General features: G+C 45.3%; 5 protein-coding genes across 5 annotated transcripts; 3 read left to right on the forward strand and 2 right to left on the reverse strand.

The window, feature by feature from the left end:
* The first annotated feature begins 2838 nt into the window (after nucleotides 1–2838).
* On the forward strand, nucleotides 2839–3813 carry LOC9631372. The gene is made up of 3 exons (XM_024673015.1): nucleotides 2839–2951; nucleotides 3348–3507; nucleotides 3558–3813. Exons 1-3 carry the CDS (start codon nucleotides 2839–2841, stop codon nucleotides 3768–3770), a joined length of 486 nt encoding a protein of 161 aa, XP_024528783.1. The 3' UTR covers nucleotides 3771–3813.
* Nucleotides 3814–4520: 707 nt separating this feature from the next.
* Nucleotides 4521–6142, reverse strand: LOC9631373 (cytochrome c-type biogenesis ccda-like chloroplastic protein). Its single transcript, XM_024673536.1, has 10 exons — nucleotides 6000–6142; nucleotides 5784–5938; nucleotides 5646–5731; nucleotides 5547–5578; nucleotides 5327–5488; nucleotides 5194–5266; nucleotides 5037–5137; nucleotides 4876–4968; nucleotides 4772–4818; nucleotides 4521–4719 (listed from the first exon to the last, which is right to left on the reverse strand). Exons 1-10 carry the CDS (start codon nucleotides 6120–6122, stop codon nucleotides 4632–4634), a joined length of 960 nt encoding a protein of 319 aa, XP_024529304.1. The 5' UTR covers nucleotides 6123–6142; the 3' UTR covers nucleotides 4521–4631.
* A 27-nt stretch (nucleotides 6143–6169) lies between these two features.
* On the reverse strand, nucleotides 6170–7964 carry LOC9650297 (glyceraldehyde-3-phosphate dehydrogenase, cytosolic). Its single transcript, XM_002968460.2, has 11 exons — nucleotides 7882–7964; nucleotides 7775–7810; nucleotides 7612–7712; nucleotides 7436–7551; nucleotides 7281–7380; nucleotides 7063–7209; nucleotides 6929–6989; nucleotides 6777–6874; nucleotides 6580–6722; nucleotides 6355–6528; nucleotides 6170–6296 (listed from the first exon to the last, which is right to left on the reverse strand). Exons 1-11 carry the CDS (start codon nucleotides 7883–7885, stop codon nucleotides 6227–6229), a joined length of 1050 nt encoding a protein of 349 aa, XP_002968506.1. The 5' UTR covers nucleotides 7886–7964; the 3' UTR covers nucleotides 6170–6226.
* Nucleotides 7965–8214: 250 nt separating this feature from the next.
* Nucleotides 8215–9765, forward strand: LOC9650298 (60S ribosomal protein L3). Its single transcript, XM_002968152.2, has 5 exons — nucleotides 8215–8356; nucleotides 8418–8528; nucleotides 8584–8888; nucleotides 8950–9269; nucleotides 9329–9765. Exons 1-5 carry the CDS (start codon nucleotides 8272–8274, stop codon nucleotides 9675–9677), a joined length of 1170 nt encoding a protein of 389 aa, XP_002968198.1. The 5' UTR covers nucleotides 8215–8271; the 3' UTR covers nucleotides 9678–9765.
* An 87-nt stretch (nucleotides 9766–9852) lies between these two features.
* Nucleotides 9853–12769, forward strand: LOC112345730 (pentatricopeptide repeat-containing protein At4g02750-like). Its single transcript, XM_024673016.1, has one exon. The coding sequence runs from the start codon at nucleotides 9853–9855 to the stop codon at nucleotides 11950–11952; it is 2100 nt and encodes a 699-aa protein (XP_024528784.1). The 3' UTR covers nucleotides 11953–12769.
* The last annotated feature ends 3741 nt before the right edge of the window (nucleotides 12770–16510 follow it).

Genomic DNA, 16510 nt, shown 5'->3' on the forward strand with positions numbered 1-16510 from the left:
ACATCTTCTGGAATCAGGTATAGCCCCGGAAAACAAACTTCTCGAAAGCTATACGCCAGGCTTTTGCGTGTCAACAACGGAAGTAAGCTGATATCGTAGACAAGAAACTGCATACGGATAGAATTCCGCGTGCTGCCAACAAGGCTTGTAGTAAATATTCAGAAATATACACTAACCTTACCTTGAAACAGGAAGCAATAGCTATAAATCTATAAGGAGATAGAGTCGTTTCGAGGCTGCTGCTGCTGCTGCTGGAGGATCCCAGGTTCTTTTTTTCTTTCTTCTTCATTCTTTGCTTCTAGTTTTGATCTTTCATTTTCTAGCTGGTGCCAGATGCAATCGACATGACAAACGAGGAAGCGATATCTCTAGCGTTAGAGCTGTTGATCGCGCTCGCGGAAGAAACAGTACACAGGTCTCAAGTTCTTGCATTCTCCTCTTCTCTTTTTTTCTCGCGAGCTAATGCAAAAACTGTCAGCAGCGGTATATTCGCTTAAACCATAGGGGTTTTAAACGAGTCCACTAGCAAAGTTTTGGTGTTCCTTGGAATGCTGGTTCTCGGCGTCGATGGTATGTTCGATCCAAGCCATCTTCCTTTCTTCCCCTCGACTAGATCGCGGAGCGTCACGAATCCTTGGGTGGATGATTAGCATTGCTTCAGCAAATCGAGGCTCTTGCGCTCCATCAGGCAGGAAGAAATCGCCCTGCGAGAATAATTCACTCCAAGCTCCGGTGGATTCTTCTTTGCGATCTCGAGGAGGACAGCATCCACCACGGGCGCGTGATCTATGGCACTCTCTGCGCGGAGCCCTTCCGCGGCAGGGGCGTGATGAGCGTGCTCGAGTCGGAGCTTGGCGGTGTGGGTTTCCATCCACGGCATGGCGCAGCACATACGCCGCTGGGAAGATCATCGCGATCAAGGAACCACGTTTCAAGCGCGGCTCCACTGACGGCGTTCTCTTCATCCGCGTGGATGATCCCAGCTCCATCCAAGATATCTCGAGCTTTGCCGCGAGTGACACCACTTCTTCTCGGCCAGGAAATGACTACGCCGCCGCCAACTCTCTCAAGGCCGAAGGGAACCACTTCTTTGGCCTCAAGAACTGGAGCAAGGCCATCGATCTCTACTCCCAGTGCGTCAAGAGGTGTGAGGCAGCGTTGGCGCGCGGATCCATTGCCGGCGACATGGAGAACGCCCTCAGGGTGGGAGTTTTGCTGCCATCGGGCCCTGAGACTCGACGCTCTGGCGGATTCAAACAACGTGCTCAAGATCGATGGTGGCCTGTCAAGAGCACAAGTCGAAAGGCCCGAGCGCTGGAAGGCTTGCAAGAGTTTGAAAAGGCTGTGCACTGGCTCGAGAAGGCGCTGGAGCTCTCTCCTGGCTCGTCCACGCGCATGCTTGGCGCTTGCAAGGCTTGCGACCAGCAGAGCAAGACTGGGGAGTTGGACATCGATATTTTCCTGCTCCAGGAGAACTTAGATCCCGCCCCGAAATGCAGCGACTTCGTTGGGCCCGTGGAGCTCATCGCTGCCGATTTCGACGACAGTGGATGTGGAGTCAGGCTCTTTGCGACCAAAGATGTGAAAGCTGCCGAGCTTCTGGTCGTGAGCAGGGCTCTCGCTACTGGGGACTACAAGACGACTGCCGAGCCTGGATCGCTAGAGGTGGCAATGGCCGAGAAGCAGCAGGTCCTTTTGGAGCCAGCGCTGCTGAAGCTGGGGAGATTGAGCAGCGGGCTCTGGAGATGAGCCAACAACGGGATGGTTTGCGAGGACTTGCTCATGTGCGAGAAGCTGCCAGCGTTTAGCCGTAGGCAAGTGAAGAAGATCGTCAAAAGCCACAGCTTCTCCAAGGAGATGGCACCGTTGACGTTCCAAGGCTGTGGGGCTGCCATCGCTCATGCGGCACTAGTGCGTGAGCAACGTTTCTCTGGTTCAAGTTGGCGATGCCATGTTTGCTCACGCCGCTCGGCCGGCGACGAGCTCTTCCTCAGGTACTTCAACACCATGCAGCCTCTCCGGGTCCGGCAGGCCTCTTGAGATTTGCGTGCCGCTGCAAGCGGTGTCTGCTCGAGAGCTCTCTCAAGACACTTCTGCGGGGCAGGGAGGAAAGCTTCGAGGACGTGATCAGCAAGATCCAGTCCAAGTCAATCAAGACTGGTGCTGGTCTGGAGCTGAGAAGAAGCTCCAGTTGGTCGATGGCGATGAGCACAAGTGCTGGCTGCGAGCTTCGTACACCCTCGCGTACTTCGTTGCGGCTGTGTACTTGGAGCTCCTCGTGAACTCTCCCGAGAGGATTTGCAGTGGCAAGGAGCTGCTAAAGTTCGTGGAGGCGACTTGTCCAGGCCACTACACGGTGCTGGAATTCATGGCGACGCAGGTAGGAATGACGATGATGTTTGGGAGGGGCGAGGAGCATGGCAATGGATTCGAGGCTGGGCTTCTCGACGAGGAGCTTGTGATGTGAGTTCACAGGGCCACTGTTGGTAGCAGGAAGTGTGATCTCAAGGACGTGGTAAAGGTCTGGTACAACCATGTTCAAATGGTACGTTCATCTCCTCTTTGTTTCTCTTTGGTTGAACTACCATGAGTGTTGCGGACTCCAAGCATTTCGTTTCATGACAACGATTTCGTTCGATCTTATATTGGCGTGGAATTTGGATTTCTAACGAGTAGAAGGTCTCAAGTTTTTTGAACAAGCACGACCTCAGATGATAGGTTATTCGATCTACACCAGCGCATTTTGATATGGTTACGGATTTTAATGTTCCAGTCTCTTTGGTTACTATGGTAATATTTCCGAAAGAACTACTTTGATTTATTGTCATCTCGTCTCGTATGATAGCGCAAGAAGGTCAATCGGGGATTGACGCTGTCGTTTGCGATGCGGCAAATCAGAGCGAAGAAAATGCTGCTCGCCAGGAGAGTCGGAGTTTGATACCATCGGGCAGGCAAGCTCAGGAAATATGGGGAATTTCTTAGCTCACCCGGGCAAGAACAAGGGAATCACGGACCTCATTTTCTCAAGGGGAGAAACCTGGAGCAGCTCCAAGCTCAGGATAGTCGTCGATCTCTGACAAGCTCCGTCCCATTCTTATATCCTGGAGAATCTGAATCGCAAAGCTCGTGAAAGTGTCCACCGAGAAATTGAAGAAGTCCAAAAGAGGTTTGAATCGTAGTCTATATTAGCATATTTTTATTTTTAATTATCTCGACTGTTTTATTAAATTTTAATTTTTTATTCATTTAGAGTTAACCAGAAGGTCAATATTAAAAATAAAACTAATCTAGGCTTAGAAAAATTAAGGCTTTTCAATGTCGAGCTCTAAGAGGCGCGGCTTTAACAGGCAAAGCAAGAGGCCGAGGACGCGCAGCCAGGGCCCTGTTCGACGAACTGCGCAGGAAATTGAGTTGGAGTTATACAATTTGGATAGGTCTGGATTTCGCCTCCCCTACGACGGTCCGGAGCTCACGAAACCTCTTCAGGGAGAATGGGGATATAACGAGGTAATTTTCTTTTTCTGGTCCTGACATTTGATTTGATCTAGTTCATGTAGCTTCCGCGCCACAAGCTCTACTACTGGACTCCAAGCGAGTGGCCATCCAAGCCAGCTTTTCTGTCGGATGACGAGTACAAGCGTCTAAAAGAGTGGAAACGTCCCAAGGTCATGATCCCTCTTTGCACGGTGGACGATGCAGTGCCCCAAGCAATTGAAGAAACGGTAGATTTCATGGGCCGAGCGATGCTAAACGGGTGGAACACACCTTGAGTGTGTACATCTAACTATGTTTTAGTAAGTGCTATCATGTTTGCGGATCAATCAGTCAAGCTGTAATGCTCGAAAATCAAAACGATGCTTTGCTAGAGAATTCCCGAGAGCTAGACATTCTTTGTAGATTGCTCGAGAAGATCACAAAAACCCATGCCTGAATGCAAAGCTACACGGCAGCTCCACTCAAACAAGACCGAGCTTGCTTGAGCTTGTTTGCGATTTGAGTGTCTTCAACCCGATCGGGCTATGGTGTGCCCAGGAGGACCCCTTGGAACGACCAACGATGCCTCTGGTAAAAATGCTTGAAGGCGCCATGGATCTTTAGCGTTAGTAGCAGTGGAGCCTATCTGGGTCTCAGATTTGTTTCACACATTCCAATTTTTTCGTTGTTCCTCGTTCCGCAAAACTTGGTTCAGGTTAAAAGATCGCGTTTGGGTATCTGGGAGAGAGTACTTAAAAAGTTCATTCCCACCACACGGAAGTTCCTTGTGATCAGGAAATCCAGAAGCATATCAAAGGAGCAATCGATGTCATGCAAAAAGCATCGTGGTTATGGTATGTATTCTGTGGAATAGATGGGGAAATAAAAGTCTCAGCAATCCAGTGGGCTACGCTAGCACTTCTAAGCCATCTGAAGTTTGGTCGTCGTTGACTGATTACTTTGGATTGATTATCTTCTAGCAATCATGTTCCACCCATTCTCGAGAGATGAAACCATCCTCAGGCTTATAGCTTTCAAGTGAGAACTTTTTAGAAGCAAAAGACCATGGCGGAATCTTATTGGCTATAATGGTTTGTTCCAATAGAACAAAGCACTAGCTTTAATTTTAAATGATCTATCTCTTTTCCATAGAAAAGCTACATCATCATCATTGAGGACATAGATGATGATGGAAATGTTCTGTCGAGAAACGTATACAGCCCTCCTCCCAGAAGCAAGGCTCCACTACAAAACCAGCACGAAAGAGGTGTAAATACATATAAAAAAAATTCCGTACCTGGTAGGATTGATCCATGCAGAAAACTTCCGAAGCGCTAAAAGTTGCTGCAAACTCTGTGTTAGCAAAGCAAGCCTGATTGAAATGAACGAAATCGAAAAAACCTGAAGAGCACCAGCAAACGATGCTGCGAGTAGCAGTGGTGCGACATAGCCGCTTGTATAGACAAGCAGCAATGCACCGCCAGTCACCGGGTCCTGGAAAAGAGAAACGAAAGAATTATGCTCCTATAGAACTCTAAGGAAAGCAAACAACCAAGTCACACCTGGGAAGCTGCGACATAGCCGAGTAGAGTCGCAAGAACAGGTGTGCTGCACGGAGAGGCCGCGAGAGCAAACGTTAAGCCGGCTAGATAGGCCTGAACACCTGGAGAGATGGAAGAAATCAGTGGAAGTTTATTCTATGTTTAAAGCAGCACGAACTTGTGGGAAGATTGGCAGCAGCAGAGCGAGGATCGAAGTTTCCGAAGAACGATGGCAGTTGCAGCTCAATAATCTGTTGATCATGGAAAGCTATATTAGCGATTGTATGGTTTATAAGCAAAAGTTTGATCACCTCGAGAAGGTTGAGTCCCATAAGCATGGCCAAGCAGGAGACACCGATTGGAAGGCCTTGCCCGATCTGCCCGTAAGCCTTTCCAGCGAGCGATGCCACAATCCCCAGGACCGCGAGCGTTGTCGCCAATCCCATCGAGAATGCAAAAGCATCCACCGCGATCTAAACTTTCCACGAGAGAAAAAAAAAGAAGATCAAAGAGAGAGCCAGAGTTTCTTACCTGCGCTTGACTCTTCCCTGACCCCGATGATCCTAGAGTAGTGATAGAGAAAGAAAAAAAAAATTCAATTTTTCTTGTCAAGAAACTCACGAAAGTTACCAATGTAGCCGAGCGTCAATGGTAGAACGCTGAGCGTGCATGGCGAGAGGCTCGTCACAAGACCCGCTCCAAAGATGGTTGCGACGCTGGAAAATCAATCCAAAAAGCTTATAGATTTCTCGAGAAAAAAATTTCTACCTCGCCAGAGAGAGGGCCGATAATTCCCCTTGCACCGCACTGTTTGCGTCCTGGCCCGCGTTGAAGAGCAAACCACTGAGCCAATCCCCAGCACTCCAGGACGATGCGTCGGCTACCAGCGCTGGAGCCAATTGGATCAAATCGCTACAACCCACCTGGAAACCAATCGATTGATCCAGAAGAGCCAAAGAGAGAAAAAACGAGAGAGAGAATCACCGCAGCACAAGCCACACCACGGCGCCTCGTGTTGATTCGATTTCCTTCCCATGGCTTTCCAACGCAGCTTCGCTTTCTCAAAAGAGCTCCAAGCTGAGAGCCGGTACAAGCTTGAGCAGCCATAGCCAATATGAATCTCGCTTTTAACTTGTATGATAATAGCTAAGATAGAAAAGAAATGAATCAGTTTTATTGCATCTCTAAACTTCTACGCACAGAATCCGGAGTTAAGTAGCTTTGGCCATAGCTTTGGCCATAGCTTTGGCCATATGGAGTACAAGATCGACGACACGGTTGCTGCAAAAAAGAAAAAAAGTGAAGATCAACACCAGAAACTGCGACAAAATCCTCCCACCTGTAGCCCCATTCGTTGTCATACCACGCAACCAGCTTTACAAAGTGGTCGTTCAAGGCGATTCCAGCGCTGGCGTCGAAGATGCTCGACCGGCTGTCACCAATGAAATCGGTCGACACTAGAGCGTCCTCCGTGTAGCCGAGAATGCCCTTGAGATTCCCCTCAGACTCGGCCCTGTCAAAGGTTTTAGTTGGAGAAACTAAGCTTTTCCTTGCATGAACTTACTTCATTGCCTGCTTGATCTCCTCGTAAGAGGCGCCCTTCTCCAAGCGGACAGTAAGATCCACGACGGAAACGTCTGGAGTTGGGACCCGGAAGGCCATTCCAGTGAGCTTTCCATTCAGAGCAGGCAAAACCTTGCCCACGGCCTAGAGAAACAAAACAGTCATTCCGACGAGAACTTTACAGAGCAGGAAGATTACCTTGGCGGCTCCGGTTGAGCTCGGGATGATGTTGAAGCCAGCACCCCTTCCACCACGCCAATCCTTGGACGATGGCCCATCGACAGTCTTTTGGGTTGCTGTTTCCACAAGCGTCAACCAAGTGATTGTAACAAAAGCATAAAAATACTAACCAGTTAGTGAGTGCACAGTGGTCATGAGGCCCTCCACGATGCCGAACTTGTCATGGATGACCTGGAGAAGATTATCAGAAACATCGAACAGTCGAGAAACTTTGACGGAAAGACAATGGAAGCTCGCAACACACCTTCGCAAGAGGCGCAAGACAATTGGTAGTGCAACTCGCGTTGGAAACGATGTCCATATCGTCCTTGTATTCGCTCTCGTTCACACCCACGACGAACATTGGCGCATCCTTGCTAGGAGCGGAGATGACCACTTTCTTCGCTCCACCCTATGAAAGAAAAACCAAGCATGAAAACTCGATCTCCATCGAAAAGCTTGGTGAAAGTTTCTAAAGCTTACCTTGAGATGGGCCGAGGCCTTTTCCTTCTCAGTGAACACGCCAGTGGATTCCACCACGAAGTCAGCACCCAATTTCCCCCATGGGATATCTGCGGGATCCCTGTACGGAAAAGAGCACGGAAGAGAGTCAATGGAGGGAGACGTGTTCTTCTTACTTGCAAGCGAAGGCCTTCACGGGCTTGCCGCCAAAGGAGAGCGTCTCGGAGTCCTTGACCTCCACATCCTCCCTCTTCCACTTTCCATGGACGCTATCGTACTTAAACATGTAGGCCTGGGAGAAAGAAATCCAAGCGATTGGAGAGGGGAATCCACCAAGAACAGCGAATGTTACCATGTAATCCGTGCTGATGAATGGATCGTTGACTGCCACGAGCTCGATGTCGTCGCGAAAGAGCGCGACGCGGGCCACAAGCCTGCCGATCCGGCCAAATCCTGCAAGGAAACAGCGATCCAGTGACGATCGATCGATCGATCGATCGATCGTGACGGCGTACCATTGATTCCAAGCTTCACCTTGTTGCCTTCGGAACCTGAGAAAAGCAGAGAAGATCGGTCGTCAGCGGCTGGCCTAGCATTGGATCGGGGCAAAGAAATTCCATACCCATTGCAAGAGGAAGGAGAATATCACGATCGCGAGAGGAGAGAGTAAAAGGGTTTTTCGTGGGAGAACTTTTAGCTGGTCAATAAAAACCTAGAAGGCCACGCGCTCATTTCTAAGGCCTGCCACGTAAGCATACGTGGCATGCAGCTATTTTCGCTTACTTAAACCCTATTATTTTGGCGGCCAGGTTTCGATTCCAGCGAACCTTCCTTAGAATGTAACCGGAAATAGAAGAAATGTAAAAAATAAGCCCTAAGAGAATATTCTAAGGATCATGAATCGTGGCCGCTAGATGCGATCGACGGCTGGTGTGTTTGCTAGGTCAGGATTTTGCTCGACGGCTAGGGTTTAGGGGGATTTTGGACAGGGGCGGAGGAGCGCGGCGCCGCCATGAGCCACCGGAAGTTCGAGCATCCCCGGCATGGATCTCTGGGCTTCCTTCCCAGGAAGCGTGCCCAGCGCCATCGCGGCAAAGGTATGTGTGCTCGTTTTCTCGATTTCTCTTCTCCCGAATTTCATACATTTTCTCTTGGTAGTGAAATCCTTCCCTCGGGATGATCCTACGAAGAAGCCCCATTTGACAGCCTTCATGGGATACAAGGCCGGCATGACTCATATCGTCCGGGAGGTCGAGAAGCCAGGATCTAGTAAGTCCGCTGTTCTTCCCATTTCGAGAGCTAAATTTCGCGTTCATTTGCCCAGAGCTCCACAAGAAGGAGACCTGCGAGGCTGTGACCATCATCGAGACACCACCGCTCATTATCGTCGGAGTGGTGGCGTACATTAAGACTCCTCGCGGCCTGCGCTCTCTCAACACAGTCTGGGCTCAGCACTTGAGCGACGATCTCAAGAGGAGGTTCTACAAGAACTTCTACAAGTCGAAGAAGAAGGCGTTCACCAAGTACGCGAAGAAGTATGACACCGACGAAGGAAAGAAGGGCATCGAACACGAACTGGAGCGTATGAAGAAGTACGGCTCTGTGATCCGCGTCCTCGCTCACACCAAGGTATGAAAACTCTCGATCCAGAAACAATTGACTCGTGCTAATGTTTGAGAACTATCTCCAGGTTCGCAACCTCAAGGGCATCAAGCAGAAGAAGGCCCATCTCATGGAGATTCAGGTGAACGGAGGCACGACCGCGGAGAAGGTTGACTTTGCGTATAACTTCTTCGAGAAGGCCGTGCCGATCGACAGTGTCTTCCGCAAGGATGAGATGATTGACGTGATCGGAGTCACCAAGGGTCACGGCTACGAGGGTGTGGTGACGAGATGGGGAGTTACCAGGTTGCCCCGGAAGACTCACAGGGGTCTACGAAAGGTTGCATGTATCGGAGCGTGGCATCCAGCTCGCGTTTCCTTCACGGTTGCCAGGGCCGGTCAGAACGGGTAAGTTTTCACAGTTGGTTCTCTCGGATTGTCCTAAACTTTGTTCTATATTGTCGCAGTTACCATCACCGTACCGAGATGAACAAGAAGATCTACAAGATCGGCAAGCAGGGGCAGGACTCTCACAAGGCAAGCACGGAGTTCGACACGACCGACAAGGATATCACGCCGATGGGTGGCTTTGCGCACTACGGTGTTGTCAACGAGGATTATATCATGATCAAGGGGTGCTGCATGGGCGTGAGGAAGCGCGTCATCACTCTCCGCCAGTCCTTGTGGAAACAGACTTCTCGCAATGCTCTGGAGGATATCAAGCTCAAGTTCGTGGACACCTCCTCCAAGTTTGGACACGGCCGCTTCCAGACATCGCTGGAGAAGGCCAAGGTTTTTGGAAAGGTCAAGGCTTAGAGTGGAAGAGCCTTGGTTTGTTTCTCTCTCTCTTAAAATTTTGCTGATCTGTCGTCCTTATCTATGAAATCTCGAACTCATTCGGACATGAGAGTCAAAGAAAAGTCAATGAAAGTCAATTGCTGACTGGATTTTGGATTTTGGATCTCACGAAATTTCAACCGTCCACTTGGACATGCAATTTCAGCCGTCCATTGGCTTGCAATGGAAGGAGACGAAGCACGGCGATGGGGATGGCGATGGCGAGATTGCTTTAGGCGCTTTTCGGCTGCGATCGTGCAGAGATGCCGGGGATCTGTCGCAATGCCGTGCAATTCACGCGGAGATCTTGGAGAGCTCCTTCCACCGCAACAAGTTCCTGCGCAATCTCCTCGTCGAGGCGTATGGCAGCTGCGGGAGCGTCCCGAGCGCGCGCCTGGTGTTTGATTCCATCGACCGCCCCAATCTCTTCTCGTGGAACATATTGATCAAGGTCTACGCCGGCAATGGATTCGCGCGGGAGGCACTGGAGATCTATGCGCGGATGCAACGCGACGGGACTCTCCAGCTCAACGCACACACGTATGCCACAGTTCTGGGTGTTTGCTGGGATCTGGAGCTGGGAAGAGAGATCCACTCCAAAATCCCGGAAGCTGGGCACGAATCTAACGAAGTTGTGGCAAATGGGCTCATCACGATGTACGCGAGATGCGGCAGCGTGGAGGAATCGAGAGCCGTCTTTGATAAAATCTGTGATCCCAATGTAGTCTCTTGGACGAGCATGATCACAGCGTATTCCCAAAACGGGCATTTAGAGGAGGCGAAAGAGCTGCTGGATAGAATGCCGGAACCCAAAACCTATGCTTGCAATGTTCTAATCGCTGCACTCTGCGAGAGGGGTTTCATGGATCGAGCTAAGGATATATTTGATTCTCTGCCAGATCCTGATGTGGTGTCTAGAACCTCGATTCTTGTAGCATATGCCCGGTTTGGGCATCTGTATGAAGCGAGGCAAGTATTTGATGACATGAATGAGAGGAATGTTGTTTCGTGGAATGCGATGATCACTGGATATACACAAACGGGATTCTTGAGAGAAGCTTGGTATTTGTTTCAGAAAATGCCGATTAAAGATACCGTCTCGTGGACGACCATGCTAACAGCATATGCCCAAAGCAAGAACTTGCGAGCAGCGAAGGAACTCTTTGATAAGATGGGAACAAAAGATCTTGTCTCGTGGAACGCGATGCTTGGGGCGTACTCTCACAGCGGTGTTGTTGTGGAGGCTAAAGATCTGTTCGATCAAATGCCAGAGAAAGATACCGTGTCCTGGAACACCTTGCTTGGAGCATATGCTTTGCATGGGCATATTTCTCAAGCCGAGGCCCTCTTTGCCGAGATTCCATGCCCGAATCCAATTTCCTGGAACACCATGCTCACGTCGTACGCATTCAACGATAGATTACAAGATGCCGAGTTGATGTTTGAGAGAATGAGGGATAAAAACGCGGTGTCCTGGAATATCCTGATCGCAGCATTTGCCGAGAAGGGGCAAGCGAAGAAGGCGATTGCGTTGGTCGTGAGGAAAGATCTGGAGGGATATCCCACAGACAAGTATACGCTTATTGGGATCTTCGATGCTTGTACGAGCTTGGGTGTGGCGGAAGATGGCAAGGCAGTCCATATGAGCGTTGTCGAGGCGGGCATCTTGTTTGACGATGCAGTTGGCGAGAGTCTCATCAACATGTACGCAAAGTGTGGCAGCCTGGACGACGCGAGAGCCCTCTTCGATAAATCCTCGAAGAACTCTGTCGACATCGCGGCGTGGAACTCGTTCATGGCCGCTTGCTCCACCGCCGGCTCTGGAGCCGAGGCGCTGGAGATTTTCCGGACGCTGGACCAGCACGGCCTTGAGCCGGACCACATCTCGTTCGTGAGGATTCTCTCAGCTTGCAGCCACGCCGGGATGATAGAGCACGCCAGGAGCTACTTCTCGTCCATCCCGGGGGACTATCACTCGGGAGTCACGATGGATCACTACCTGTGCATGGTTGACATGCTGGGTCGATCCGGGCGATTGAAACAAGCCCGGGAGCTGCTGGATTCCATGCCGTTTGAGCCCGACGTTATCGCATGGATGACGCTCCTCTCCGCTTGCAGTAACCACGGTGACACCACAGGTGGGATCGTGTCTGCTCGCCGGATAATCGAGCTCGAGCCCCAGACTAGCGGTCCATTCATCCTCCTCTCAAACATCTACAAGCAACTTGGGGGAACTCGAAAATCCGCCTTTTAACATCATTTGGTTCAAATAATAATAATGTAAAGAAGTGCACTGTGGCTCATTAGAAATATTTCCTTTTTAGCTGAACTATCATGTATGTTTTGCCACTAAGTGTCTAGAGCTCTTGGTTTATTCAAAACATTCTCAAAGCATTTTGGCATAGCATTTTTTATTGTATGCCCCATGCTCATGATAAGTGAGTTCCATGCAAAGAAGGAAGCAGCGCCATGGGCAAAAGGTCTTTTGCTTCTTCCATCCTCTTGTTGTGAATATAAGCCACCACATTGCCTAAGTCTGGCTCTTCAATGGAAAAGAGGTTCCATACTGAGTGTAGAACACCAGTGTCCTTGACTTCTCATAGAGGCTGTGCTGGCTTCTTCCACATAGCAAGTTATCCACAAGAAGATCAAGATCAAAGTCGAAGAGGGAGGAGAAAGTAAATGCATGGCACCTTGCAGCCCTTATGTGAGCATTGTGTTTGAGATCAGAGTTTGCTAGCAGAAAGACGCGTCTCGATGACTTCTCTTCAAATTCAGATCTGTCCATCAAAACCGTGACAGGGATTAATCTCTATGTGCTAACCGACCCGCAGCAAGCCTACAGATTGTTGGCCGGATCAAAGCTACAATGAGGAGCCACTCATGATCATATCGTTGGCAACAGTGCGAAGTTTAGTCCGTGATCTGGGGAGCAGTGAGCTCGCGAAGTCCTCATTCCCGGTGGCCAAGTTGCTGATGATAAGGAATTAATCAAGACCGTGACATTGAACAGGGTATGGTGATTACGATTTTTAAAACATAATAAAAGAAATAAATCACACTTGGTGGCCGATATCTTCTGCCTCGTGATCGTTTTCGTCAGTCTGCTAGGCACTAAGTCAGGATAATAGGTATGATGGAGGCCATCAAATAAGAATCTGAACCATACAAACAGCATAAAAAAGAGAATATGCTAAAACTGGAAAATATGCTAAATTAGGACTTTATAAATTAGTTTAATTAGACTAATTTAACACTAAGCATTTCAACCATTAACTATCACAACAAATTCGAAAACCTTGCTGACAAACTCTAGCTACAAAATTTAACTTCTAACTCTACTGACCTTCCTATGTTAGTTGTAGGCCTCCTCTTGAAGCACATGCACCATGCTTCAACTTTGATGGTTTTTATATCCTTCAAAAGATGTTTTACCATTTATAGAATGGTAATTTTTATAAAAAAATTATGAACAATTATAAATCTAGTATGATTTTTAACCATAAAATACTGTTAATAAAGAGTTAAACATATAGAGTACCAGGTAAATGGACAGATTATTTCCCATGTTTTGAGCTATGAGGTATTTATGCTTATAAAACATCATTGAACTTGATTGTATTTTATATTTATAAGTGAAAAGTAGATCTCAAACAAACCCTTCAAAAGAAAAAATGAGTTATTCTTCAAAGTTGAGACATGGCTTGTGCCACAACCTACTTATTTGTGTTGTGCTTATTTGTTTTAAATGATTCTCACAACAATAAGAAATGATAACATTAAGTTTAACCAAAAACTCTGCTTGATAGTTTGAATTTAGAGTAGCAATTAGTACAATTGTTTGATAGTATATAGTTGCAATTGAACAATTAGACTCAATTGATGGCAATATTTATAGTATGTGGTGTAGCTCCTTTTGCTCTTACTGCTAATCCTTGTGTTTAGCCAAAGTTCTTCTATGAGAAACTTAAAGATGATATATACCATTAGTTTAATCACTTTATAGTGATTGCCCTTTATCATTCTTAAGATGATGCTTGGCATTTACACAAATTTACCATATATCTCTAAGGGATAAAGTTGCAATGGTACAATGGTTTAAATACAACCATTTATGCAAATTAAAACCTTCTCTAAGGCATATTTAGATATTTGACAATTTTAATAATTCTTTCCAAAAATTGCATCATCTCTAGTAAGGGTTGCCTTTAGAGCCTTTTGCTTTATGCAGAGCCAACTATATTAGAGTGAATCAAGTTGAGAATGTTGTGACTAGTGCTTTATCAAGATTTTGTAGAATTTATATATGCATTTGCTCCTACCACCATTGACAATGTTTTTCAACAGGCAAAATACTATCAGCCATCACCTTTTTTATTTATCATTGGCCATAATATCCACTACTGGTCGTATGATGAGGTTGGGCACATGTATTGGCATTGTGATGTTTAGTGTTGAGCGTGTGATAAGAGTGGCCACATATATTAGCATTATCGACGTTTTCTAGATTAGCGTCTTCTATTTCTTGGGTGAAGTCTCATCAACAACATTCTATTAAAGCTATTACAATAAAAAATCTTGACATAAAGATTTTCTAGGAAATGAAAAATTGCACAAGTAATGGAGGGTCTTTGTACAAATAAGTTAGTAACCCTTCCATTATTCTTTTAGGAGTATCATTAAGGAGTTCATTTGGCACTAGTTCATTCAATATTTACTTTTCAAACTCATTTTTATAACAAGATATCTTTTTTATTTTCTCTATGTTAGTTAATACAAGTTTAAGTTTATCTTTTATTGCTTAGCATGTTGCCACACATTGCCATGTATAGTTATATCATGTGGTAAAGCCAGTCTTTATTCTTTATGGCAATAGTCGTACACATGTATATAGATAAGATAAAGTGAATTTAGTTATGCATGTGGGTGATTCTAAGTTTATGATTCATTGTTGCAAATGGTGCCAAGTTAAATTGTTTACCTTATCCATAGTATAGATTAGTTGCAATGCAATCATGCTAAGTATTAATTTAAAGCTTTTCCCCCTTATTTTATATTTTCTCATTCTAAGTAGGCATATCATATGACTAAAAAACCACATAGATCTTTCTATTGGTTATAGATGCAATGTGATGTTATTCAGTATGTGAGTAATTGTATTTGGTGCTAAAGTTGTAATACTTCCCCTCATTCTATGAAAGGACAATTAAAGTCATTTGTATTTCCATCTATTTAAGTTGGTGGCATTTGATATGATAGAACCTTTTCCATAGTCAACTACTAGCAGTGAATATATCATTATTGCTTATGATTATTTGATTCATAGAGTGGAAGTTGGTGCTCTTGCTAGTGCACCTGCAACTATTGTTAAATACTTCCTCTTAAATTGAGTAATGTTCTAGCATTCCTATCTTGAATGAATTCTTTAGGATAATAATCCCATATTTATGGCTGAGGCATTTCACACTTTAATATCTCGGTTGGGGATACACCACACTTTCACAAGTGTTTATCATTCACAATCAGATAGTTTGGTAGAATAACTCTTTCAAACTTTCAAAAGAATAATTGTAAAGTTTGTAAACTTTCAATATTTGAATTGAGATGGTTATTTGCCATATCTATTATACCGCATGTGATCATGGGATGAGATTTACATATACTGTCACCGTGGATCCTTGGAACTTTGGGAAATAAATAGGGATAAAATAGCCACTAAAGGCTCTTTCATCAAGCAATTACCTTTTTTCCAGTTGGTTTAAAAGAAGCGAGATAAGGTGCGTTACATTTGTAGTATATATATGTCATAAAAGTACAAAGTTCTATTAGTGTTTCACCATATAAACTCTTATATAGTCATGATTTGATACTACCAATGAAGTTGAGTTTACCTTTGCAATTGCCAAAAACTATGGATACTAAGTCTTAGGATTAGTATTTAATGACTATTCTTCCACTAATTTTAGTGAAGTCTATTAAACATTTGGGCATAAAGGTACAAAGTTTTATTAGTGTTTCACCATATAAACTCTTATATAGTTATAATTTGATACTACCAACAGAGTTGAATTTACCTTTGAAATTGCCAAAAACTATGGATATTAGGTCTTAGGATTAGTATTTAATGATTATTTTTCCACTAATTTCAGTGAAGTCTATTGAACATTTGGGCTGCATACAAGTGGGACAACAACAAATTATAACTCTCATTATTATCTATTTGTGGAGTATAAAGTGAATGACTTGATGTTTAATTCTTTTTCTTAGTTTTATAGTATATGTTTTGTCTAAGGGGCTCTTTACTCAGTGTAAGGGACTATATTGAGTATTGTGGCAAGTTAGACTGCAAATTTATAAAATTTGGCATAACATTCAATAAGTTGATCTTCCAAAAATTATGCATATTCATCAATTAAAGTGCTTTATACAAAGGGATAAAAAACAATTGGCATAATTCATAAATTTATTAGTACCTCTTTTTAATGTTCCTTTAGATCCCAATTTATGAACTAAAAATTTCAATTGCCTTCCATCCTTTTGAGAGGAAAAAATGATGTGAGGTCCAAGTGTACATTTATGATGCCATATACTATTATTAACATAGTGGCATTTTGGTAGTTATTGCATTTATTTTAATCCAGACCATTTACTTTTATATATGAGCTAGGGTTTTTGTGTTAATCAAATATACACATTTTTTAATTCTATTTCTCACAAAATAATATTAAATTTTAGTTTATAAAATATTTATTCAATTATTTATAATTTTTAAAATTTGATAGTACAGAAAAATGTTAATTACATTACAAGAT

Source organism: Selaginella moellendorffii, unplaced genomic scaffold, assembly GCF_000143415.4.
Source record: "Selaginella moellendorffii unplaced genomic scaffold, v1.0 SELMOscaffold_10, whole genome shotgun sequence".
Taxonomy (NCBI): Eukaryota; Viridiplantae; Streptophyta; class Lycopodiopsida; order Selaginellales; family Selaginellaceae; genus Selaginella; species Selaginella moellendorffii.